The 27517-nt window shown below is 40.0% G+C and overlaps 1 protein-coding gene across 1 annotated transcript; it reads left to right on the forward strand.

Annotated features, from left to right (window-relative positions):
• The first annotated feature begins 4907 nt into the window (after positions 1 to 4907).
• Positions 4908 to 27224, forward strand: st6gal1 (ST6 beta-galactosamide alpha-2,6-sialyltranferase 1). The gene is made up of 9 exons (XM_048237773.1): positions 4908 to 5329; positions 5555 to 5619; positions 19909 to 20115; positions 20424 to 20798; positions 21130 to 21394; positions 23131 to 23228; positions 23750 to 23851; positions 24192 to 24366; positions 25748 to 27224. Exons 2-9 carry the CDS (start codon positions 5608 to 5610, stop codon positions 26014 to 26016), a joined length of 1503 nt encoding a protein of 500 aa, XP_048093730.1. The 5' UTR covers positions 4908 to 5329; positions 5555 to 5607; the 3' UTR covers positions 26017 to 27224.
• The last annotated feature ends 293 nt before the right edge of the window (positions 27225 to 27517 follow it).

The raw sequence follows: 27517 nt of genomic DNA on the forward strand, positions 1-27517 counted from the left end.
AAGTTGAAATGATATCAAGTAAAAGATATTGTTTCTTATAGTCATAACAAATGTATTGCAACCATTTTATTCCACAGCTGTTTTGCTTTGTTTCAATTGGGAGTGGGCATTATAATATGTAAAATGTTAGTGATGTAAAAGTGTAGGCTATTAGGCTAAAGTCACAACTGGTATTGCATATTACATTTGTGCCATTGTCATGTATTTTGCATTGCTATTGTATTTTGTGGTATATATATGTTTGTTTTATTTGGGGTTTTTTTTGCTTCAGGTTCAACTAGGCTACAAGTAGGACTTATCATGACTAAAAGCAAGGTCTAGCCATAGAGTCAACACTGGATCTTCAACCGATGGAGTGATATCTATGCGTTTATATAGCCTATGTTTTCTTTTTAAAATAGTGATGGTATTGCATAGCCCCGTTCTTCCCATTTTCTTGTTATTATATCTAATGACATTGATTAGTGACTGAAGTATGCATGTTTGGTATTTTTTCATTGAGTCCAGCAGTGAAATGTGGGCTTAAAGGTGTTATGTGTAATGTCCGCCAAAAAATCAATTTATACTCCACATTCCATAAAAGATGGGGGCAGTAGACCTCCAGAAAGTGAGTTGGTCTACCCTAGAGTAACAACCAAGAAACGTGTATTGCAGTTTGGCTGGCGGTTATGTGGCCCGCATACCGCATCCCATGGCCGAAACTGGTATTATGACACTGGCTAGCAATTTAGCATGCTAATTCAGGTTTTTCATTTTTTAAATTACATCATCGCCCTTATTTCTTCTCATTCTTTTGATGCATGTAGCTCATTTTTTGGATATTTTTACCTCAATTCTTACACATGGCACCTTTAATGCATGGGATAGGCCTAATGTTGATGTGAGTCAGAAGAGGGTTAGGCCAGGGTTTAGTATTTCAGTCTGTCTCAAACTAGGCTACGTTAAGATGGTGTGTTCAAGCAAGAACTTGAAACACTTTCTCAGCGGACAAATGCCCGAATCCCCGTTTTATGAAAGTCTGACGATTTTAAGGGCCCAGGCCTGGGTGCGCTCATGTGTGCGATATATGTCATGTACACACATCATCCGTTTCAACGCAGTGCACTAACATAAATTGTTTCCAATGTCCCAGCCTCTCACAGGCTACACATTTGCATGTTTGGTAGTAATGATCCTTCAATTGTTTGGTCCTTGAGCAAACAGACAGGTTGTTGCGTCATTTGAATGAATGTTATCAGCTAAAAAAAGTTTTTTGTTCAGGAATGCACAACCAGCTATTTCTGATCTGAGCGGCAAATCCAGAAATATTGACTACTCTCGTATGGGCCCTGTACACAGTGCAGTGTTATGCAGATTGACTTGCTTTCACCAAATATGTTTGTTTAGTCCTCATGCAGTCATGCAATATTATCTGTTTCCACAATTACACTTCCAGTGCAAAATGACTGTAGACGTTGACATTAATCTTAAAGACATGCAGGGCATTACCCCATAAACCACATATTGCTCGCATTAAAACATTTGCTGACATGGGACATGGACATCACCGTGGGTTATCAGTGAATAAACCTGCTTATCAGATTTTGTGTTGGTTTTTATCATACATGCCAACACCTAGCCCTGTAATTAAGTGTGTGTTTTTCAGGCATGATATAGTTCTGCTAGTTTTGCCTGTCTGTCATCTCCTCAGTAACAATAGAAGTTACTAGAGCATGCTCAAGACAGAGATGAAAGCCACTGACAGGACAGCTTCTGTGTTCAGTTATTTTTTATTTGTTTCATCCTTCAAGCCACAGAGTACTTGGGAAGAACAAAACCTGTTTTACAACTGTTAACAACCTTGTGTGTTGTTGTGTTGTTGTTAGTGTTTCAACCACGTCCTTGCACATTGAACATTAACAGATCCTACATGATGGGCTAGTTGTGTAGGCCTAGAAATTGTCAACTTTAGTTTGTGACTACATTTTCTTACATTTATGTCATAGCTGCCAGCCAGCCAGCTCATCCAGCTAGCTGCATATTGGGGATAACATGTCCTTGACCAAAAGTCATCGGTGGAATGTCACAAGTGCCTGTATAGGGTAACATGTATTATGCCATTTTACATTTGCCAGAGTGACACTGTATGTTGTGACATATGTTTGTTATAGCTATATATACCATTGCCCGTAGTTTCCCTATTGTGACCAGAAGTGGCATGTCACATAGCCTAACTTGTGGCAGACCTTTTGATTGAATAATAGGAAAGTTGCTCAATTGTGTAAAGAGCCACACACACACACACACACACACACACACACACACACACACACACAGAGAGAGAGAGCAGTGCACACACACAGTAAAACACACAGTGTTGAGCAGTGGGCATGTGGGCAGTGGACAGCCATTGCTGCAATGTAAACTTTTTTAAACGTTTTAGGTGCTTTGCTCAACTCGATCTGTCAGATATGTGTTCTGTTAGTCTTGATACCAAAGCACATATGTGAAAGTTAGTGAAATATGGACAATTTATGACTTATTGCATGAATTATCACTTATACTTTAAAAATAATGCAGTCGGAGGACATATTCAACTGTAGTGAGACTGCACAGTCAGAGCTCTCCCCTTCAAAAAGTGTGCAAATACATGCCGTACACACAGACATAGGCATCCTTTACATATCCCCCTGACAGACTTCCCCTGCCCAGTAAAAGCCATGCCTCCTCTATATCTGGGGTCCCACACACAAGGGTCAACCTAACCTGGGTTTCCGGTGCGATTCATACTACAGGCACACACTGGACATGCCTTGGATGGCTCCACAGCAAGCCAGCCCACTTCTTTCACCATTTATGGACCCTTTCAAGAGAGTTCCATTATCAGCATCATAGTTGGCCCCACAAGACTTCCGTTTTAACATTCCATATGTTATCTTGATGCAGAGGAAGTAGTTTGGGGCCCAAATGGAACGTTCAAGCATTGTTTTTGTTTTTATTGTTGAAAGGGTCCATAGTGAGAGGAGAGAAGGGTCACCCCATTTGCCCCTGAGCTTTGAGTCTTTGAGGTGCTTAAGCTGTAGCCAAAGAGACATGATGGGTGACTGCAGCCGCTATCCGCTACACACAATGTTTTTCCCCTCATTGCTGCATTATAGCTAATCTTGACACTTCTTTGGTGGAAAAGCCAACAATGTGCTTTTATCTTTCCCAAAATCCCAAACAAAAATTATGAAAACAGCATGTCTAGTTGACTGTGTGAACAATAACACAAAATACATCCAGTCCAGTCACTATACTATACTATCAAGTAAATATTCCTAGATTATCCTAGCAATATGCAATCCTATTGTAATTCTATGATATTATTCATTTGAATGGACATAAATAGTTTCATATTTGCAAGCTTTTGCCATATGGCAACAATTATATTTGACCAATTTACAAAAACACATTCAACTTGTTTTAATGATACATTGTTCATGTTTAGGCCAGATAGTGTTTTTTTTTTTTTTTCAAGTAATTTTTTTCTCAAAGAAAATATGCCTAAATTCTGAAATTTGACCACCCACAGGAAGCGGACAGGTGGTAGTGGACACGGAGGTAGCTCTCTGCAGAAATAGGAGTATAGTACTAACAATATATCCACATCATGTGATCTAACAATAATGTTTTTTATACCAAAATTAAAGTCCCCTTCTTCAAATATAAATAAAATATAGGTTTTGTGTTACTGCCAATTAGAAACACTAAGATAAATCAATTGTTGCCATATGGCAACATCATGAAATAGAGGGTTAATTATGCTTTTAGATAGTAATAAATGATTGTACAGATCCTGATGAACTTCTACTACTGCACCATTGAGAGCATCCTCACCAACTGTGTCACAGTATGGAATGGCAACTGCTCTGCCACTGACCGTAAAGCACTTCAGAGGGTGGTGAAAACTGCCCAACGCATCACCGGTTCCACACTCCCTCATGTAAGCAATGCATCATACACTGGTATGCAAATGGAGAAAAAATGTACATGTTTTTTAAAGAAATTTAATTTGAATGCCTGAATGTAAGGATTCAGGAAACAAAAACAACAGCAACTATGGGTGCTATTGTTTTGGAATGTTTCCCTCATGTAAGCAATGCATCATACACTTGTAGGCAAATAAAGAATATCTGGGTTCATTGAATTCAACATAGAATTTTAGAACCTTCAATGGTAAACGGCGGAGCAGATAAGCGTAAATCTCTGGAGATCTTTAATAGGAAGACTAATAAGGCTACAATATCTTTTGGCCACGTTATATTCAAATTTGACTATTCTCAGAGGCCTACTCAATGCTAGACAGTGTATTATACAGTATCTGCTCTGTTTATATGGAAATTGCAAGAATCCACGTAGTTCTATTAAATGCCGTTAAATAAATAAACAGCCTTCCGACAGGTTGAAGCGGAGCTTTGCTACCAACGTTATCGGGTAGTTTCGGATTCTGTCGCGCGTAGCCTACACATGCATTGAATGAACGCTCATACCACTACTTAATTGTACGGCTCTATGTCTAATGACATTGAATTAGCAAGTATTCCTCCTGAATGCAGAAACGTTTGTTTTCTTTTTCTGTCGGTCCGCGGTTCCTTGATCAATTGCGCAGCAAATTATCACACGAAGCACCGGGCCTAATTTCACTCCACGGCTCCGCGGACCAGCATTGCACTATATATTGTATACTGTTAATGCACCACCTGCCTTTGCTGTGTATATCATATTGGACTTTTCTGCTTTTTTGCACTTCTGGTTAGACGCAAACTGCATTTCGTATAGGCTACTTGCACTCTGCACAATGACAATAAAGTTGAATCTAAACAAGGTTTCATCGTTTGTGAGACTATGCGGCCCAAAGGATTTATTTGTATTCTATAATGTGCGCACAGGGGGCGCCCTTTCGCCCCACTGAACACAAGCCTAGCGTTGTCTTAAATTTAATCGAGCTGGAGAATGCTCTTGCACAGCCACTATTAATGAATACATTCGCACACACATACGATTAGGCTGTGTTTTGTCAAGTGTCGGGGAAAACACGAATTCGTCTTCACCAACAAGGATACGGCTACGTTGCATCTGTTACAGCTGAGCCCCAGCTGTTTGTAGATGCAGATAACATTGCTTTTTGACGCAGTCTCTGTTCATTTGCCGACGTCTCTCGAAGATGAATGCGACGGATATGAATCAACTGCAATTGTCAATGACTCTGCTTGTCGGGCAAATCACGATGCGAGAAGAATAAATAAATATGGCGGCTGGCTTCTGATATTATAAACAGAATTAAAAAAAAAAGCCTCGACCTCATCAGGTAAGAGACGCATATTTGTTTCCCCTTAGGATAATATGTGCTTTTCTGCTATCTATCTTTCTATGTCTAATAGCCGAATATAGCTGTTGGTAGGGGCACGGTAGGCTATGTAAAACTCTATGTTAAAATCTGTCATCCTCTTTATAAAAAATCGGTGTGTTGTCCTGTGTATTGTCCTGTGTCCCGCATGCAGTCTTTCATATGATTACACTGTACTTCTTACAGCATTGCCTATATCGTGGTTAAAATGGAGTAGAAAGAGCGCACGCAACGTGATCATGGGGTATAAGGTAAGTGATAATTTACTTCATGACACACAAATCTATAATGACGTTTAAAACAGCATATCAATTAACCCTTGCCAGCTTAGACAGCTTTTAAATTTAGCCTAAAGGGCATTATTTGGAAACTCAACAAACAGCTATAAGAAATCAGAGTCATTATTATATTTACTTAGGCTATATTACCGCTTTAGGATGTTTGTGAGTCAATTGAAAAAAATACTGTGCAATTGTATATGATGTCTGTCAGCTAAAGACATTGGCAAGAAAGGTTTAATGTTTGCACATCTGTTGTAACATCTGTTTTTCCCACATACTGAATGAAAGTTATCGCTGAATGGTTCTGTTAAAATGCCCATGATCAGCCTTTCCAGACAGTCCACCCCAAACTCTATAATTTTTGGACAAGTTTGTGGTCAAATCATTTCATTATTAGTGGCGTTTTAAAGACGTTTAAGCCAGCTGTCCTGCTCCTTCAAACTGATGAACAGAGATAGAAAAAAACAGCTGTCTGACTGTAGCATCGCAGCTGTGATACATAGCAATTCATTAATTCATTTTGAAACCTATCCTGTAACTTAGCATAAGTCAAACCTGCTTTAGCCTATGAACAAGCAGAGTATGCCTTAGGTATGTAGTCATTGCATGTTCTTAATAATGCATCATTGCAACAGTATGCGATGTTAAACAAAGGTTTTGATCCAGTCCTATTGATTTCTCCTGCTTCAGTCAGTGTGTCACATACTGTAGGCCTACATGAAAGCAGAAAGACCACCTCATGTCCAGCTACAAGAACAGTAATGATGTCTGGTGGACATGAAATGCATTTTATAAACACTTAACTGCATCTGAAAATCATAATATTATTAGCCATAATGCTTGGTAGCATTGATTAGAATCAGTGTGCAGTAGGCCTATCTAAAAGCATCTGTTTTATGCATATTGATAAACTAGGGAATCAAAACTGGGATCAAAATTGAACTGTCAATATTGTTTGGGTCTGACCTAGACACGAGTACAGAAATAGAAGAAGAAGGGTCAAAACAAAATACTTCCGTGGAAATATTTTCCGTGTATTTTTTCCGTGTATTTTCTGAATATTTACACGGAATTATTTTGTTTTTAAAATGAAATATATTGTCAGAATAAAAAAACAACAACATTTGTTTGTTTTATTGCCTGGCCTGCTGTCAGAAAAGGCATATAATAACTAACTAAATAACTAACAAAGAATAAAGTCTATGTAATTTCAGCAGATGAACGGGTTATGTATGCCATATCAATATTTGCATTTATATTTCAAAGGGTAACTGCAAAAGCACACACATTCCCCTCAGATCATTCAAGTGCATATTGGTGTGTGTGTACATGTTTTGAATGGCTGTGTGTGTACATGTTTTGAATGGCTGTCCACCTGTTGGGTATCTCCCATCTGCCATATCTGTCTCCATGGCTCTGTGCCTTACCTGAGCTGAGAACCCTTACAGTGACATGTGGTCTCTTGGTCTCAGTCACATCTGTTGTCCTGGTTAATCTCTCTACAGCGGCAGAGCTTTGCAGAGCCTTGTGGGTCATCCCTGGGGGACTTTTCAAATAAGCAGAAGAGCTCTGAATTTGAAGCAGCAATGTTTTGTTTGAACGTTTCTATGAGACCATTTGCTGCTTTATAATATAAATATTTTACAAGACAAGATTTTACAAGACATTATGCTTATTTTATCATGATAAAAATGTTTCATTTTGCAATAGTTTAGTCATTTGTGGGCCTGTGTGCACATCTGCACTATAGATATTCCTGCTATTGTATGTGTGCTCAAATGTCTGTTGCAGTCATTTATAGCCTTATACTCACTATTTGATCCATGAGTCATTTGATCTAAGTAAAGCTATGTTCTTTAACTAGAGAACATAATGTAGTTTTACATGTAACATGGAACTACAGTATATGGCCCGGATAGGAGAACCGTGCCGAGCCAAACTGACTCAGTGCGGTGATGCACCAGTGGCCCACAGCAGCCCGGGGCTGTGTCCATTATCCCCCCATCACAGTGGCTACACTAATTAGGCCATTCAAGCAGAGAATGTCAGCTACAGTAGAGAGTGCATGAATGGATTCATCCCAGAGTAAGCCAGCCATCCCAGGGCAAAGGCTCCGGTATTAGCACAGTAAGCATGCATACGTGCGTCAGGCCGAATCAATTCATAGAAATGAAAAATTCAATTTCATCCAGCGGCAAATCCAATGAGTGAAACATATGTGACACTAGAGAGTAAGAAGCACATTGATATTGTTGGCTGTCATTTGTAGCAGTTCCCATAGAGGTGATTGCATGTAGCCCTGATGGGGAAAGGACCAGTGGTAAAATGTGGCTTGTGGTTGTTCTGATAGTAATATAGATGTATTTTATGGCCATTCTCATTTAATAATGCAGAAGTACAGAAGCCTCTGTTGGTTAGTGTCAGACGCATTTACAGAGGATCCTACTGATTGGCTGCTAGATGGACAAGAATTATTAGACTTGTGTCATGTCAAAATAACCTGCAAAAGTACGTATCTTGCTCAAAATGCTTACTTTATGCCTCAAAAGCAAATATTTATATCAACAAAATGGTCAGTGCAATCAAAAAGGCATGACGCCATTCTTTGACGCCATTGTTTATGTCAAGATAGTCGAACTCTTTTGTCTTGTTGTCAATAGGACAGTTTACTCTTGAAGTATTTTCTAATGAACAATGCACAATGCAGCCCTATTTTCAATTTCAAAACTAAGCAACACATTATTGTGTCGACAGACATTGTGACAATGTAAAGAAAACAAAGACTTTTACAGCATTGTGCATATGAAAATTGACCAAACTATGACAACTAGTTATGACAACTAGTTTAACGCATTTGAATGTACATTAATGACACAAGCGATGAAATAAGGCCAATTTTTTTTATGGGGATACAAGGATACAAGGAAGTTTATTGTCACATGCATATAGTTACTGGAAGTAAGAAATGCAGTGAAATTATGTCTGGTGTCAGCCTATTTGTGCATTTATGGGGGGGGGGCAAGGGCTGCATAAGAAAGGTGGGGAAGATTGGGATTGGGGGGGGGGCACCAACAAGGAGCACCCAAGAGCAACAGGGGCAAGGAAAAACAAGGGGCAAGGCTACCCAGATCTGCCACAATTTCATGTATTAATACTTGCATTGATTTAAATAATAAAAAAAACAAAAAGCTATGGTAACACTTTACTTGAAGGTATCTACATAAGAGTGACATGACACTGTCATAACTTGTCATGACAAAAACAGAATGACACTAACCCTAACCCTAACTTGTCATGACAAAAAACGAATGACACTTGACAGAAACGAGTCACAGAAGCATTGAGTCATAACCGTTTATGACTTGTTTATAATGTTTATGGCACGTTCATGACTGTGTCATGTCACTCTTATGTAGATACCTTCAAGTAAAGTGTAACCAACAATTCTTATATTTTGACATGTATCTCACCACTGCAAGCTGGCAGCTCAACATGCCTTTCATGTGTGTGTAGGGCAGACTGTCTTGAATCTGGCAATGTGCCAAGTGTTGGTTGTTCTACATGACGTTATTATTTTTCAGTCACTTCGTCTGTTTTTATAACCCAGAAGGATCGATATACTTGGTACCAATGGATAGCCCTGTCACTTTATTTGTATACCACATTTAACAGGTGTTGACCCAAAGTGCTTCACAGGTAAGGCAGAGAGGTAATTAATTGTACACACATAGGTAGAAGAGGAGCCCAGAAATATAATAGGATAAGAAAAAATACTTCTTTAAAAGAATAAAAATAAAATAAGTTGAAGTAACAAGGCATAAAAGATGAATTTAAACAAAAAAAAGAGATGAAGTGCGATAAATAAATAAGCAGCATTTAACAATAGAACAGAATAAAAACAGTAAAACATGCAAATGAAAAACATAAAAGTAATAATGATAATAAAATAACAGAATAAAATCAGTAAAACATGCAAATGAAAAACATAAAAGTAATAATGATAATAAAATAACATAAAAGAACAAGGAAAGTGCATGAGAGAGAGGAAGTCTCAGGAGGAAGTAAAAGCGAGAGAGAAGAGGTCGGTCTTTAAATTGGATTTAAAACTAGCAATTGTGGGGCAACAACAGAGAAGGTCCGGTCGCTTCTTGTTTTAAGTCTTGAATGAGGAACTGTGTGAAGCTGTTTAAAAGAAGACCTAAGTGATCTAGGTGCAGAACGAGGGGATAGCATGTCTGAGATATAAGAAGGAGTCCATTTAAGGCTTTAAAAACAAAGAGTAAAATTTTGAAAATCTATTCTGTGCTTTACAGGTAGCCAGTGCAATTTAGCCAGATGACGTGCTCTCTCTTCTTAGTGTCTGTTAAGAGTCTAGCAGCTGTTTTTGTACCATTTGCAATCTGGCAATGTTAGATTCGGTCATGCCAGTATATAAGAAGTTACAATAGTTGTAGCCTTGAGGTGATAAAAGCATGGATAAGAATTTCAAGGTCATTGTGAGATAAAAAAAAAGTACTTTAAGTTATCTATGGTTCTGAGCTGATAAAAACGGCTTTTAACCACACTACTGGTTTGTTTGTTAAGTGAGCTGTCCAATAAAACATCTAGATTTCTGACCACACTGTGCAGGTTGGCAGACAGGGGACCAAGTGCATTACTTAGGCTGGTGACAGAGCAGTGGGAGCCAAATACAAATTACTTCGGTTTTACTATCGTTTAGTTGAAGAAAATTACTGGCCATCCAGGATTTAATTTCATCAAGGCAGCTAAACAGTGCAATCAGATGTGAGTGATAAATACAACTGTGTGTCATCTACATAGCAGTGATATTGAATATTATGCTTTTGCAGGAAAGAACCGAGAGGCAACATGTAGAGAGAGAATAAAAGAGGACCTAAAATTGATCCTTGAGGGACACCACAGTTAATAGCAGCAGAAGATGAAGTCTAAACTTATTATATTTATAGGTGGCCTTGGGTGTTTCGGAGAAAAAACAACACAAAATCTTATAGGCGGATTCACTGATATTGGTAATGTCCAGTCTTTGAGGCTATAGAATTAGAAGCAGGGATGGATTACTGCACGGGCCTACCGGGCCCAGGCCCAGGGGCCCAGGGGGCCCTGAAGCCCAAGTCTTTGCATGGAATCACTGCCTCAATATCAACACATCAGGATGTAGGCTATGAATCTGATTGAATTTAGTATTGTCCATCCCCAAAATGCACCAGAATACAGGAAATCACATCAAACAAATAAAAAAAAAATTCTGGGGGAGGACCCCCAAACCCCCCCTCCCACATATATGACAATAAGCAGGGGGCCCTTAATATATCTTGGCCCAGGGGCCCGAAAGTTCATAATCCGCCCATGGAATTAAGGTCTATATAGTCATTTTACGCTGGAACTGTAATTGTGGAGACAAATAATATTTTGCTAAATGTTCAAAACAAGGTCATAATTCCATTGGATGGTACAACCCTGTTGATTATTGGTGGTTTTATTGTTACTGTCTTTTTGTTTCAGCCACAGAAATGGCTAAGAACAGGATGTTTATTGTAAGCAGACAGAACATCAAGTGGTGTACCTAACTAATTGCTCACCCCAGAAGAGACAGCTTAATTAAATCTACCCCGGAAGGCTACATCTGACCCCAGATAGGAATGTATATTCTGTCTCTATATATCTAGCCATGAGTGTTCTAGATCTGAGTTCATTGTCTTGGCTTCACTTTACAAAATTTCTGTGCTTGGAGCAGAACTACCAGAACTCTGCTGTAATCCAGAATAATGAACTATTCTCTGGCAAGCCAGCCTCAAGTTTTACCTGTTCTAGCTACATTAAATCAACTCGGTCAACTCAGTGTCTCCATTTGGAATTATGGAGACGGTTTTCAATAACATTCTTCAGCCCCAAAATTTGGGCTTATTTTCCTATAATAAGGTAATAGGTATGTGTTCATATCATCATAGTTATGGTTGTAATTTATTCATCTCAATCAATGCCATTAGATAGAATAACACAAAAAAATTAAAAGAACAGGGCTATGTAATACCTATTGTTGAGTATATGGCTACGGCCTTGTTGTGCAGAGTAACAGGGCTACAATGTGTTAGTTAATGTCCGTATAGAACTGAGGTTATATACATGACCATACTGATATCTTTCAGTCATGTTCACTTGGCACTTCACATATACCATAGCCCTCATTGTGACTGTGACCACATAGTTCATCGAGAACCTTTAGCAAAGTGTATACGCATTCACCTCTAGTAGAATAAGTCATTAGCGGAGTGAGTCTATCGCACACTTTATTACATTATAACCAATAGCAGAGTGGTATCCTACAGTAAATAAGTCAGCACAAGCAGAGCTGGTGAGTGTGAAGTGACTTAAATAATAAATAATTATTAGCAGATTGAGCCTGTAACATCCACATATTGTAATGAAGCAAATGGTAGGTTGTCATTCACGTCCACTTAGGTAGTGAGTCAACAGTACAGTGAGTTTGGTGAGTCTGCAGTGATGTAGGATGGCAATAGAGCTAATAACACTGGTACAACATTGGCAAGTGCACAGTAACAGTTCTATTATCTTAAAATAATGGCTTCAAACTTGTGGTACACTGACATATAACACAAAGAATGAAGTCTCTGACATCAATGAAGTCTCTGTCATTGCATGCCCAGAATGATGTTGCACTGTGTAAAGCTGTTGATCAGGTAGGATCATGATAGGATCATTTTTTTTTTATGGGGTTATATTGATGCCAATGGGCATAGATATGGATGATACATAAGGCAATTTTTTGAGCAATATTGCAGGGAACCACATAACGGTTTCACATCACCAAAAGTATTTTACCCAGAGGCGGACAGAGTACACAGCTTCAGAGTACACAGCTTTTACTCATTACTTGAGTAAAAGTACGGATATGCTTTGCTAAATTTTACTCAAGTACAAGTAAAAGTACAACAGTCAGATGTCTACTTAAGTAAAAGTACTGAAGTACTTGTTTTTAAAAGTACTTGAGTATCAAGAGTACACGAGTAAATATTGCATTACTGCCACAGTGCTTACATTTATGTACAGAAACGTCCTACATGGAGTTAGGAAAAATGTTAATGTTAATACCTTGGAGAATGTAAAAGGAATTGAAAGTAAAATCAGGTCATTTTCATCAATTTTCCATGTTGCCAGGAATGGGCAGTATTTCTAATACATTTATTTAAAATATGTATTTCAAATACAAAACACTATTTTGTAATTGAAACACTTGAAGCGAAAACTATCATTAACTTGAAATAAGTGTGGCCACGGGTTCACTGTAAAAAAAAACTCTCTGCGTTTACTTAAAAAAACAAGTCAACACATTTCACTAGCTTTTTTGAGTAATTTCAACTTGACAGTGAAGAACTCAAATAATCAAGTTAAATCAACAAATGCTCCCAACTTGAAATATCTAGTAATGCAAACTTAGTATTGTTAGTAAGGTTGGACTTACAAGTTGAATCAAGTGCTTTTAAGGTTAGCAACTAAAAAGTCAAGTTGAATCAAGTGCTTTTAACTTGAAATATCTAGTAATGCCAACTTAGTATTGTAAGTAAGGTGGACTTACATTAGGTTGGCAACTCAAAAATTCAAGTTGAATCAAAAGTTCTTCCAACTTAAAAAAACAAGTCAACACATTTCACTAGCTTTTTTGAGTAAGTTTTACTTGACAGTAAATAACTTAGATAATCAAGTTGAATCAACAAATACTCCCAACTTGAAAATATATATCAATTCCAACTAATACATTGACTCTAACAAGAAAAAACAAGTCTAAATAACAACTCAAATCCAAATAGATCAAACAATGTTTTTATTTTTAGCCAGTTTGAACACCCCTGACCTACAGTACCCTCCAGAATTATTGGCACCTCTGCTAACGCTGACTAAAAAGAGGAATATTAAATCATCTTTTAGAAATTGATCTTAATGCCTTAAGTTAAAAAATGAGGGAATATCCACCATTTAAGGACACCAATTTTCTTTGTGAATGAATAATGTATCATAAATAAATAAATGTTCTTCCTTAAAATACAGGGGTCATAAGTATTGGCACCCCATGTCATGCAGGAGTCCGCATAGGTAGGCCAGTGCAGATGGAAGATCCTTGATGTCCTGTAGAACAACAGTCTCTTCCAGGACGATGGTGATATTGGTGACAGTGTCTGGTGCTTTCATGGCGAGGTCGTCTTCAATGACGGTCAAGATTCCCATTTTCATGCCTCTAGTCCTCCTCAGCATCTGCATCCTTGGTGGAAAAGCACAGAACTACATCACTAAATTTGCAAAAAAATAAATTAAAAGACAATGGTTCTCCGCATGTGTGCCTTTTAGCGATCATCTGGTGCAACCAGGCCAGGACAGAAAATGTAAAGAGAAGGAGAGGAATGCTGGTGCAGCTCAGATGTCTTCTTAATTCTTTTTTTTTTACTTAAGGCGAGACACTACAGGTGAATAGGGTAACATTTTTAACTAGCAGATATCACTATGAAACTTTCCCAGTAGATTACTTACATTAATATGAGAAAATAATGTATTACAAGTTTTCTGTAATTTAGTGTTTACATATGCAAATTAGGCAGTATCTAATAAAATATGCGATCATTTGCATACATTTTAAAACACGTTGAGTTCATCATTAACTGGTGCACCTACTGCATTTTCGAGTTCCCTAAATGTGTAGTGTTTGTGCTTCCTACTTTTGTGTGTCGCAAAGTTTTGTACATTGCAAATGCTATGGTCGCAGCCTACAAATGGACAAGTTATAGCTTAGTGATGTAGTACTCAAGTCCGGTCTCGGACTCGAGTCCGGTCTAGAGACCAATTTCTGCTTTCTCGGTCTCGTCTCGGACTCGTTCCTTCAAAGACTCGGTCTTGACTCGGTCTCGGACCACAGCGGGAGGAGAAGGACTCGTAATTTCAGAGTCCTCGAGACCAACGCATTTTTTATGTTCATATAAAAAAACAGACAACACATAACAACAATAATAATAAAATGCAATGTTGACCGGCATTATTTGAAAATGACATCCCATGGTGCAATGCAAAGATACTGCCGTCAGAGCCGTTTATTTATCTCTATGGCTCTGCTGCCGGTGAGTGTCTGTAGGTCAGCATAGTCCATATTAAGACGTTAAGACTGCTCCTCTAAACAATTCCCAATCTAGCTTCACCACGACGTAAATGTCCTCCAAGATGTTTAAAAAAGTCCACTGCACTACAATCACATTGGAATGTACACTATTGACAACTGAATGTAGTTTCGACCTGAGGTGATTTGTCTTTTGCATGGTACCTTGCCAAATTAAATTTTAATGTAAGCTTACCTGAAGTCTTAAAGATGCACATGCACTTGGGGTGGAGGCAGAGCCAGCTTTTTCCCTGGTGACCGTGATGAAGCCTGTAATGGGTCAGGAGGGTCTCTACATCCGGGTGAGAAAATGGACACTCCTTACATTGCATTGTAACAGAAGAGTCTGCAACAACAAACAAGAGTAGAAAATTGTTATTTTTTATATAGGTTTGTAGTGCAGTGGACTTTTTTAAACATCTTGGAGGACATTTACGTAGTGATGAAGCTATAACTTGTCCATTTGTTGGCTCTGATCAAGCATTTTTAAGGGAGCGCGATCGGCGAATGTGGGGTTGCCATTGTTTTATGTGCCTGCATTCTATTGACATATGTTGCATTAAAAATTACATTTCCATTTAATTTTTGTCAACCTATATGCAGCGCCTCTGCAGATCGAGTAGCAACAGTTGCAAGACATTGCTAAAAACTTTGGGCGGGAGTGAGGTTTAATCAGGGGTTTAGCTTACTCCACAGTAAGCTAGCTATCCTCGCTGGCATCCAATTCAAAGGTCTTTCTATAAAGGTGAATATTTTAGGAACATACATGTTTTCAGCAAAACAAGGAAATAGCTAACCAGACAATTATACTGATAATTGAGCTGTAGCAGCTACGGCTATCACTAGTTGTGGAATTAAGCTACTAAGATTATCTAGCAGGCTAGCTTAGCCTAATAGCCACTATTTCAACAACACCACACTATTTCCAAGAACGTTCCTTGCTGACATCCATTTTACACAAAATTGTTCCTGAAAGTGAATGTTTTAGGAACATCCTTGTTCAGCATTACCGGTTATGTCTTCCCAGAACATTGCAAGCTTCTACCATTCACAGTCATAACTAGACATCACTAACGTTAGCTAGTGATAACTGCTAACGGAATGGGGGCAGTCAGATCAGCTTAGCTAAAGCAACACGACACCGAGAAAGACTGACTATCATAACAATTGGATATTGGATAAAACTAAATGCCTTACTTACCTTTGACAATGCTGTTGTCATTTGCTCCACGCTGCATACAGGTAGGGAAGGTGACTGGCTTCTGTCCTCCTGACAAATTCAAGCTGCAGCCCACAGGTCGCCTTGATACGTTAGGAAACAATGCGCTTGCGCCAACTTGACTAAGAAGTTCAGTGAACTTTGGGAAACTTCTCTCTTATAGATACTTAATTATACAAGTTGAGTCAACTCAGTTTCTTAAGTTTGTTAGGTGAAATTCCCAAATTAGTTGTGAAAACTTGTTATAATGAGTTTTACTACACTATTTGATTATTTGAGTTCTGTTTAGTCAGAAAAGTTATTTGGCAGTACTAAAGGCAAGTTGTATTTTTTACAGTGTTGGCACAATTCCCGGGATGGACCTGCTGCGTCTTCATCCATTGTTTCGTCCATGGCTTTGTCTCTTATCTAAATCTGACCATAGAGTTGACTTTGGCGGAAAATCAGTGGCGCCTGCACAATCCAATCACGTTTGAGAGGGAAACAACAAATTGAGGGTTTCCGAGATTTTTCTTTTTTCCTTTTATTTTTTTAAAAGTAGTAACGGGTACTCACGGTTATGGATAGAAATGTAGTGGAGTAAAGAGTACAATATTTGCCTCTCAAGTGTACTTGAGTAAAGTCATGAGTACTCCCCAAAAATGATACTCGAGTAAAGTACAGATCCCTCAAAACTGTACTCAAGTACGGTACTCAAGTAAATGTACTCCGTTACTGTCCGGCTCTGGTTTTACCAAAGATATTTGCCAATATTTTTAAACTACAAAAATACACACCCACAGTATAAAGTATTTTGATACAAAATATGAAGCCATTTTCCGTACACCGGCCGTACACCTGCAGGCGCGCTACTAACCCCAAAGCACAACCAGTAGGTTACAGCAACTTTGAGAACCACCGATGGGCTGCTAAGAAAGACTAAGAAAACTACTGTTGTAGTTTCTAGATGATACACACAAAATTAATTTCTGTCAATTAAACTTTGTATCAGATTTATTTATGGGTATCCTCATTTATTGTGATGTCCAAGTTCCATGATAGTGTTTGTTTCACGCATGCAGTGTGTGGTTTGGATGAGCCAGCCGGGCAGCTTGCCTGTATTCAGCTTAAAGTGTCTGTCAAATTGCGTGAAATGTCCAATTAGCTGCGATTATTAGCTCGTCATGTCGAGATGTCATTTTAGCTAACGTGGTTAGCAGTTTCTCAGACGCAATTGAGCAGTTAGTCCACACTCATCAACCCACAAACATGAAATCTACTTCTGTCAAAACTTTTGAAAGGGAGAGACACTAAATTAAGTTTTCAGTGTACACTGTTTCAGTAAAACTGCCAATACCGGCCATTGACCTATGCACAAATAATTCCCAAATAATTTTGACAATGTTGACCACTTGGATTTTCATAGACTTTTGGTATGTGACATGGGAAGGTTTCATGAACTGAATACAACAAAAATAATTTCTGTTGCAATTAGTTTTGGGTTGGGTTATTTTTTTCCTAGATTGCTAGACTATACGTTGTCTCTGCAATGGCTCTGAACCTGCCAAAGAGACATTGCCAGCATGGAGTATTTAGGGGGATGTGTTCAGCCTTTAGTGTCATGTGAGGACTCTTGCAGCTGTGTTTTGAATGAGCTGCAGCTGTCTTGTGGGAACAGAGAGAGAGAAAGAGAAAGAGAGAAAGACAGAGAAAGAGAAAGAGAGAGAGACATAGTGGAGCTTGCTAGTGGTGAAGGTGAACACAAGTTTCTCTTCTGTGATGTCTGTGATTCTCTGAGTCATCTGATTCTGACATTTTTAGCAGGTAGGATAAACAATTCCTTTTGGGTTTAGAGTAGGCTTTTAAGATAGCTGAACAGGGAACGAACTAGCCAAACCACTGTAGCTTTCACCAACTCCTTCATTCAAAACAGTAGCATCTATATGCTCACCTGCAAGAAAAGAAATGCCATTCGATCTCACTGAACTAATTGCATGATTTGTGGGAAATTATTATGTGTGTAACATTATGTGCTCTCCCTCTCCTGTCACTATTGAAAACATCCCAAAGGCATTCTGTAAAACATCTCCTACTAGCAGCAGTGATAAAAAAATAAATAAAAAAAAACAGTTGCTGATTTTTCATCAAACTCCCCACTATTGAAAAGTGAGTCATGATTGCAGTGGCTAAACAGTTTAGTGCATGCATGCATGTGTAGTTATCCTGTCATTCCATGTCATTGTAATGATATATAACAAGATCTTTCTTTGAGTTGGCTTTGTGATCTTATCCGGCATCCTCACATTGGGATACAAATTAAGGGTCAACTTGTGGAAGAAAGACAAAACAGACATCATTTGGAAGATTTCCCAGAAATCATTCAGAAGACTGTTTCCCCCTTCATTAGATAGCAGAGTGCATGCCTAAATGATTGCTGTTTTGAACAGCTGAGTCACTTCCACTTACAGATGCCTCATAATGTCACAAGCAATAACTAATGCTGTGTCACTTAGTTTACTAAAAACCACAAATGACGTCGGCTGAAAGATTTGCTTTATACAGAACAGTGGAGTTCCATACGACGAGTCCTAACAAGTGCTGGGGTTTACGTCCCTCCTGTGCAGATCTATGCCAGTAATGGAAGTCTAAATCCTGCACGCAGTACATTTGTCAAAGTTCAAAGAAAATCATCCCTGGCCTGCTTAGGGCAGGAAAAAAAAACTCTGGATCTTTAATTCCCTGACTTCATTAACATGTGCAAGCTCTCCCAGGCTTAGCACGGTACTGCTCTCCTAGGTCCTGTCATGGCTCAGTAGAGGATGAGCACTCTCCTGTAGGCTATGTTGTCAGTCATCTGTGGTCACGATGCAAACCGCAAAAACACTCTATGGTGTTTTTTTTGTCTCCCGGCCCCCGTAAAAGATGGATAGGATTCCGCCCCAGATATCTGTCAAATCTCTCGTCTCTCAATATTTGCATTCTCCTCCCCTCTCCATCTCACTTCACTTTGCTGTTTTAGCAGCTGTGTGTGAATTAAGCCCGTCAATCCGCCCCTAATCCTGAGCTCTGCCAGGGGAAATGTTGATTCCTGTGTGCACATGCTTCTGTCTGTCTCTCGTCTTGGTTCGTATTTATTCCTCGTTCTCAGAAACATATTTTGATGATTTTCTCTGTTATTTTTCCATGTATCCACTTTTTCATAATAACTTCCTCATATGCAGGGATGGGCTGTATTTATGATACATATATATATAGTATTTTGTAATTTGTACAAGAAAATGGCTTTGTATTTTGTATCAAAAAATACTGCCAAATATTTTTGGCAAAACCAATAGCCTACTTTTGGATGTATGATGGCATCTCTCTCTCTCCCTCTCACACCAACCTCAATCCAATCGCCAGTTAGTTAAAAAACAACTTAAAGGGTCATGTTCCCTCGTGATGAACAGCGTTATACAGTGCAATATCAAGCAATTTGGACAAGCATTGACAATGTCAGACTTGTCACTTCTTTGTACCGCTTGACAAGACTTGACTTTTTGATTGCACATCTGATACAGTATTTAGGCTATGAGATGTAGGCTAACAGGCAGGTTAGCACAGTTAATCTAGGCAAAGAAAACCTGTTGCTCTTAAACACTGTCCACTTAATCAACAGAGTCAGTGTACTGATGAAGGAATAGATTGCCGGTAAATAGGCAGATATGGAAGGTTTGCAAAGTGATTTCATGCTCCTTAAATACAGTGTTTTACTTTGGCGTGGCTACTGTATATAGTAGTTTATTTTGATACACTTAAAATTAAGGTATTTGATATTTTATTTTAAAAATACATTTTGATGTATTCTTGCCTCTTTCCTATCTCCCCCTTTTCCCTTTCACAGATCACTGGAGCGGGGATGGACCGCGTGAGCCAGTTATGGCGGCTGCGGCGCCGTGCCCGCAGAGGGGCGCTGTGCATGGCACTCTTCTGCATGAGCATGGCCGTGCTCTACACGCTCTGTGCTGAAAACAGTGTGCCCGTTACGGATGCCATCTTTGGGGAACGGGCCAGGACCCGCGCTCAGCCAAGAGCACACTCTCTTGTCAAGGTATTGTAAAGGAAAGTCCCAGGTCTTTCAGTATGGTGATCAAGTATAGCTACCATATTACATGCACATTACATACTGTATATACATATTCATACTGATATTCATATTGATATTTATATTATATTAGTTTAGATTAGATTCAACTTTATTGTCATTTAGCAGAGTACAGGTACAGAGCCAATGAAAGGCAGTGTATATATTGTACATATTGATGGTACAGTTTTCTCCAGATATACAAACTGTGCAATGCATACATATTGATACTTTTGCATATTTATATGCATATCAACATAATGAATTATTTGAAGGTGTTGCGAAGTGGCGGGTCAAAGCCCATCTACGTTGACCCACAAAAGCTCCCCGGGGTTGTCCCTGGTGACCCGCGCCGACCCATTCCCGTACTCTCCTCCGTCAACCACTCCTTGGAGACGGACCACCACCGGGACGTTCGCCCGAGGCCCAAGGATCGCAAGCCCCACGGTGGCTTCTTCTCCTGGCTGCCACGGCCTTTCACCCGCGCCATTGAGACCTTCTTCGGAGGCCGGCGCAAGGGTGAGCTGAGCGGCGCCGGGTCGGACACTGAGTTCTTTGGGCCAAACGGCACCCTGGGAGAAGTGTGGGATGATGAGATGTCGAGCACCATGCTGGGGAAGAGGCTGAGGAAGGTGGTGCAGAACTATCAGGTGAGGAGGGCTTCACAGTAGAGTTGTATTGTTTGATTTGCATATAATTAATACATTTCACACTCGTTGTGTTATATCATAATGATGTTAGATGGAGATGGAGTAAAACTAGCTAGCTACCTGAAAAACCTAGCTAGTTAGCTAAAAAAAATGCAAAAATCTCCAGCAGCCCTGTTGGCACTGATAAAAGTTTGATAACATGCTTACCGTCCAATCACTACCTCACTTTAAACTTTTTGCACTGTACAATTTTTTATTATTATTTTGTTTTTTATTCATTTCTATTTAATGAACATAAAGAGTTAACCTGTGTCTCCATCACCAAACCCAGGCGATGAACAAGTATGGGGTGCAGTTCGCTGACGTGGGAGCTGGGGCTCGCCACCCCAAGCGCTCCGGCCCCGAGCTGCTCTGCCAGATGAAGGACAGTGTCTCCATCACCACCCTGACCCAAGAGATGGAGCCCTTTGCCCACTTCCCCTGGGCCACCCTGCTGCCTCCCCGGCCCCTGAACATGGACATCGGGGCATTCAAGACCTGCGCTGTGGTGTCGTCGGCAGGATCCATGAAGAATTCTGGATTAGGCAAAGAGATAGGTATGAGATAGGTAGGAGCTGATCCATGTATGTATAGTATATATACTTTTTTGATCCCGTGAGGGAAATTTGGTCTCTGCATTTAACCCAATCGGTGAATTAGTGAAACACAAACAGCACACAGTGAACACACAGTGAGGTGAAGCACACACTAATCCCGGCACAGTGAGCTGCCTGCTTCAACGGCGGCGCTCGGGGAGCAGTGAGGGGTTAGGTGCCTTGCTCAAGGGCACTTCAGCCGTGGCCCACTGGTCGGGGCTCGAACCGGCAACCCCTCCGGTTGCAAGTCCAGAGTGCTAACCAGTGGGCCACGGCTGCCCACATGTATTTACAGCCTTAGGGCGGTTTATTTTTACATTTCTTAGTGATTTGATAGTACTGCAGTATAAAGTGCAAAATAAACTCCATTCTCCATTTATTACAGTATCTGTTTGATGGTGCACAAAATAGCACCACCAGAGCAACCTGCTCCCCAAAAAAGAAACTAGGCTCACCTTAGAAAAGGCTCACTACTGAGCTCACCTTATAAAAGGCTCACTACTAGGCTCACTCTGAGCTCACCTTAGAAAAGGCTCACTACTGAGCTCACCTTAGAAAAGGCTCACTACTAAGCTCACCTTAGAAAAGGTTGCAAATAAGTAGGCTAGTGTGTTAACCATTGCTAGAAGCCAGACCTGTAAGTAATGGCTTAACTGTTATATTTGTTGATTTTTCTTTGTATTTCACAAAACCTTGTCCTTGTTAAAAATGTGCCTCCACTGACTTCTGTATTCAAGGAGAAACAGAGAATTGAGGTTTTATTCCTGGGACATTGGTGAAGATTTGCCAAGAGTTAAAAACTGCCTTCTCCCCTGGTGCCAATCATAGCTGGCTAATCAGTTCTGCTCCCAAAGGCCCACAACACTATTCTCAAAGTATTTCCATTGTCATGCTGTTCTCCAACAATCTGGCACTCCGTTATCAACTATTACCCTTGGATAAATACCATCAGCCCACCCGCCGCTAATCAGTAGAGCAAGAGGTGCCAGTCCCAAAAACCACAAACAATCTGTATGCAAGTCAATATCGGTGTGCAAGTGTACACTGCATGTACAAGTTGTGCTCTGTTACCTACAGTATAACACACTGCACCCTGTTTGGGATATTATTGGAAACAACTGGAGGTGGCTTACCTCATTCTTGGTTAAGAGGTCCAAGCCTTACCCTTAATGCTGTGCAGGACTATCATGTTTTGTGTATGTTTGAGTGTTTCATCTGTTGTCTTTCCTTGTCCTATGACCTTGCTCACCCACACACTCATTCCCGTGATACACATATAGGAGCTACCACAGCAGAGGTGTCTGCTTGTGAAGGGTTCTTGATGTTACCTGAAACGATGTGTGAGCGTTTGAAGGATGTGCTCCAATACTCTCCCTCACTTAAGAGTTGTAAAATTGCCTTTTTTCCCCCCTGTAGCCTTGACTGCACTGTCTGTGCTCTATATGGATGTCATTACACATACAAATAATTGCAACCTGTTCTGAAAAAACAAAAAAATACTTACTAATTACTGACTAGGTATGGTTACAAATGTTACACAAATAGGCCTAGTCTCTTCAGCTGCTACTTTTTGATGCCACACTTAATATCAGCAATGTGTAAGATTTTACCACTCACTTTTAAATAAAAAAATATTTAACATTAACATTTATTTAATATGTTTATTTATTTATTTATTATTAATATTTTTTAAACAGATGCCCATGACGCTGTAGTGCGGTTCAATGCTGCCCCCACAACTGGCTTTGAGAAAGATGTGGGCTCCAAAACAACAATTCGCCTCATTAACTCCCAGGTTAGTAACATCTCTTCTCCTTCTGAACAGCTCCCATTTGTTACTGCCATTTCATACACACAGTGATAAGACAAGAATGTGCAGTAATTGCCTGGATGTTTCTGGCTTAATACTGTCTGTTATTTTTGGAAGCAAATCCCTTACATAGGAGAGAAACAGGTCAAAGGCTCGTATGAGGTCAATGAGAAAAGCAGGAATATTGCCTTAGAGCCCCAGAACATCTGGTGCCTCTCTAATAAGATTTTTATGCAGACACACTGTATTACATTGTCTGTGCAATAGTGTAGGCAGAATGCACACATTACACAATGAATTGCATAGTGGAGGAATCACCTATTGTTGCACCAGCTACTTATAGAGAATAAGGAAATCCAAATAAATAGCTTTTTCAGTTTTTATAAGTGTTTTGTTAACTGCCAGGCATTTTGAGATATGGAAACATTGCGAGAGCATATGTGTGTAATTGGTCATGAAGAGAGTTATCTCTGCTGTGTGTTTTGGTTTTGGCTGGCGATGTGTAGGTGATGGCGCCGGAAGACCATCGGTTTCTGTCCAGTTCCCTGTACAGCACTGGCATCTTAGTGGGCTGGGACCCTGCCCCTTACTCCTCAGACCTGAGCGAAGTGAGCAGGCAGCCCTCTCTTGGGCTTGTTCTCACACCGTGTTTGTGTTTCTTATAAATTCCAATCCTAAACACAATATCTATATTGATGAAATTAATAAGTCAGGTTATTTAATTATGTGTTTTCAGGTAGTATCAGTAAAATTGTAGTTGATAAATGAAATAACTATAACCTACTTGCAGTTCCCCTGATTATACCTGGAAAACTAATCAAACAAATATTTATGAAAATTCATTAAAATGGAGGATAGAGCGTTTTTGAACCAAATTCTTCATATGTTGTAAATGTAGATAATAATAAAATAATAACTTCTGCAAACTTGTTATGTCTGCCTCTGCAGTGGTACAACAAGACAGATTATCCCATCTTCCTGCAATATCAGCGGTACCGTCGCCTGCACCCTCAACAGCCTTTCTACATCCTGCACCCACGGGTGGAGTGGCAGCTGTGGAATCAGATCCAGGAGAACATGGCAGAACCCATCCAGAAGAACCCCCCCTCCTCTGGCCTATTAGGTACCCACCACCTACTGCTCTACACTACATAATATCATTTTCTTTATCACACCGGTGTTCACAGGGCCGGCGGAAGGCAATTCTGCACCCTGGGCGAAATAGAAATATGTCGCCCCCATGCTCACAGACTGTGTGCCACTTTCGACTGTGTTCTACCTTCGCAGATGCCCCTGGCTGCAGAGTTGAGATCGTGGCTGGTCTCAATGTGTGCAGGAGCTCAATGTTGCTACTTTCCAGCGATAGCCTACTGGACCGCATGGAAAAAATAACATATTACATACTATTATTACAGGCTATATTATTATACTATACAGAAATCGGATTACCTATTGAATATGATGCCGTCTGTTAGGTGTGCATTTAAACGTGATATTAGGAACGCACTTTGAGTGTCGCTGTCTCATATCACCCCGTGATAGGACCGTCTTATTGCGGGGAAACGAGCTTATTGATTCGGTGACATGGTGAGATGCAATTTTTACCTTATTACATTGTCGCCCCCTTTGCTACGTTCCACTGCTAGCAACCTGCCGATTCAGGCTGAAGATCAGCACACTCATCATATGCGGGAGAAAAGTTTTTCAACCTGTGCACTTTTCTGTATTCTGCTAGCCTGGCGAGCCAGACCCACATTAAAATGTAGGGTCTGGGCACTCACCGTTCGCAGTGCTCAGTCCGAGGGGCGGGATAATCAGTTGTCTTTCAAATTCCCTCTGCACGCCAATAGGGACTTAATAGGATATTTGTTTTCAAGTAGCAGGGAATTCAAGCCAAACTGTTGCAACTCTGCCATCAATCATTATGTTAAGCCCACCAAACGACTCTATACACGATTTCAAAGGCCTGATTAAGTTTCGATTTCTGGAGCTCACAAGCCAACGGAGAGTTGCTAGACTAGCCCTGGCAGCAAATGTAATTTGCTAGGGGCGCGTCTAGATTTCTAGGCTAGTATTCTGCAGCACTAGGCTTTGAACGTCTCATGACTGTTATTTAGCCGATATCACTGAAAATGAATTATTGCTGCTCCCGTATAAACCGTCTATGTCATTATTTGACAATCAACGTGTTTTCAATGTTGTAGCCTATAGCTCCTGTTGCCCCTGGTAGTTTGGCGCCCTTGGCATTTGCCCCAATTGCCCATGCCTTCTGCCGGACCTGAGTATTCATTAATGTTAATTTAAACGTATATTGTTTTAACACAAACTTATATCATTGCAACAAAAGCAATGAAATTCCTTTACGTTTTTAAATTGATATTATGATGTCATAACCTATGAATTAATGTGGTGGATAAATAAAAAAATAAAAAATAAAAAATGAATTAATTAAAAATAAAAATAATTTAAAAAATATCATAACCTTTTTTTCTCTTCTCTCCCAGGCACAGTTCTGATGATGTCATTGTGTGAGGTGGTGCACGTCTATGAGTTCCTGCCGTCTCGCCGTAAGACCGAGCTGTGTCACTACTACCAGCGCTTCGTCGACGCGGCGTGCACGCTTGGGGCCTACCACCCCTTGCTCTACGAGAAGAACCTGGTCAAGAGGATGAACCAGGGGCTTGACCGGGACATCTACACCCACGGACGGGTCACTCTGCCAGGTTTCAGCACTTTGAACTGTACCCGTGGCCTCCCGGCTGCCATGCACTGAAAAAAGAATTAAGGAATGAAGAAACTCCAAAAAAAAGACCCACCATCAACACTGACCACAACGCCAAAAAATTTGCTTTGACACTTAGTTTAGCAAATCACTTCATTGAAGACACAACAGAGTGAACAACACTGCCTGATAACACGACCATGTAATATGAATATGCAACAGCATGTGTAAACCACTAGGAGGTCTCCTAGTCTAGTGTGTTGATCTCCTACTGAAACGATTTACTCCACACATGGTCAGAGACCTTGTGAGATAGCTTTATAGGTCCCCTGGCAGTGCAAACCAGCGTTATGTTTGGTGAAGTGTGGCATTTCTCTGGCCAACTGTCCAGACCCTAACAAGTCACATGTATAGCATCTGTGAATCTCACATCCACCGACGAATGGATAATGCTCTAGCTATGAGTATACCATTATTGCTCAACATATATAGAGAGCAGTGGGAGTTGACACTGCCATATCTAAAAACTATTACAGTAACAATAAGCAACAATGAACATACACCTTTACCCCTCTAAATCCAAAATAAGCATGTTTGTGTTTACAGTTTACAGACAGCATGTCATATTGCAACTTTACACTCTGAACGAAGGATACAATACATTTTGTTTTCATTTTGCTTATGCTCTGAGCATACACATTTTTGAATGTGCACTTTCATAGTATAGGCACTTAATTTCTGTGCAATAGGCATGTAAATACTCTCACATCAGTGATGTGAATCCAGTTCATGTCACCTTCTATATGCTCAGTGGAGCTATAAAGTATGTGGCAGAAACTGCCGTCTGTTTAAACTTTCTGTTTCCTGCAGCTGCTACCACTCTTACTGCACTGTGTGACCTATGTATGCCAAATAAATGCCAGTGAGACCTACTGGAGCATTTTCCAGCAAGGCGTTTTTGCATTGTTGATCAACTACCATAGTGACATGGTGGAGAGACACAGTTACTATGGTAGTTACTCAACAATGCTTTAGGTGGAACAGGGGCCAGCATGGTACTTTTTTTATGCCGATTTACTTATTTTGTGGTTGCCTACTATGATAGACATTGGTAGAGCTAAGGGGGGAATAAAACAGGGCAGCCGTGGCCCACTGGTTAGCACTCTGGACTTGTAACCGGAGGGTTGCCGGTTCGAGCCCCGACCAGTGGGCCGCAGCTGAAGCGCCCTTGAGCAAGGCACCTAACCCCTCACTGCTCCCCGGGCGCCACCGTTGAAGCAGGCAGCTCACTGCGCCGGGATTAGTGTGTGCTTCACCTCACTGTGTGTTCACTGTGTGCTGTTTGTGTTTCACTAATTCACCGATTGGGTTAAATGCAGAGACCAAATTTCCCTCAAAAAAGTATATATACTTATACTATAAACAGATATTATTTGATGTAGTATCTGAATGTTTTCTACAGATAAATGCAATATTTGGTACATTCTTATGTCCACATAGAGATCATTTGAAAGAGTTTGCACATTTAATGCTGTGAAAATACTTCAACCTT

The sequence above is a fragment of the Alosa alosa genome, chromosome 2, assembly GCF_017589495.1.
Source record: "Alosa alosa isolate M-15738 ecotype Scorff River chromosome 2, AALO_Geno_1.1, whole genome shotgun sequence".
NCBI lineage: Eukaryota > Metazoa > Chordata > Actinopteri > Clupeiformes > Clupeidae > Alosa > Alosa alosa.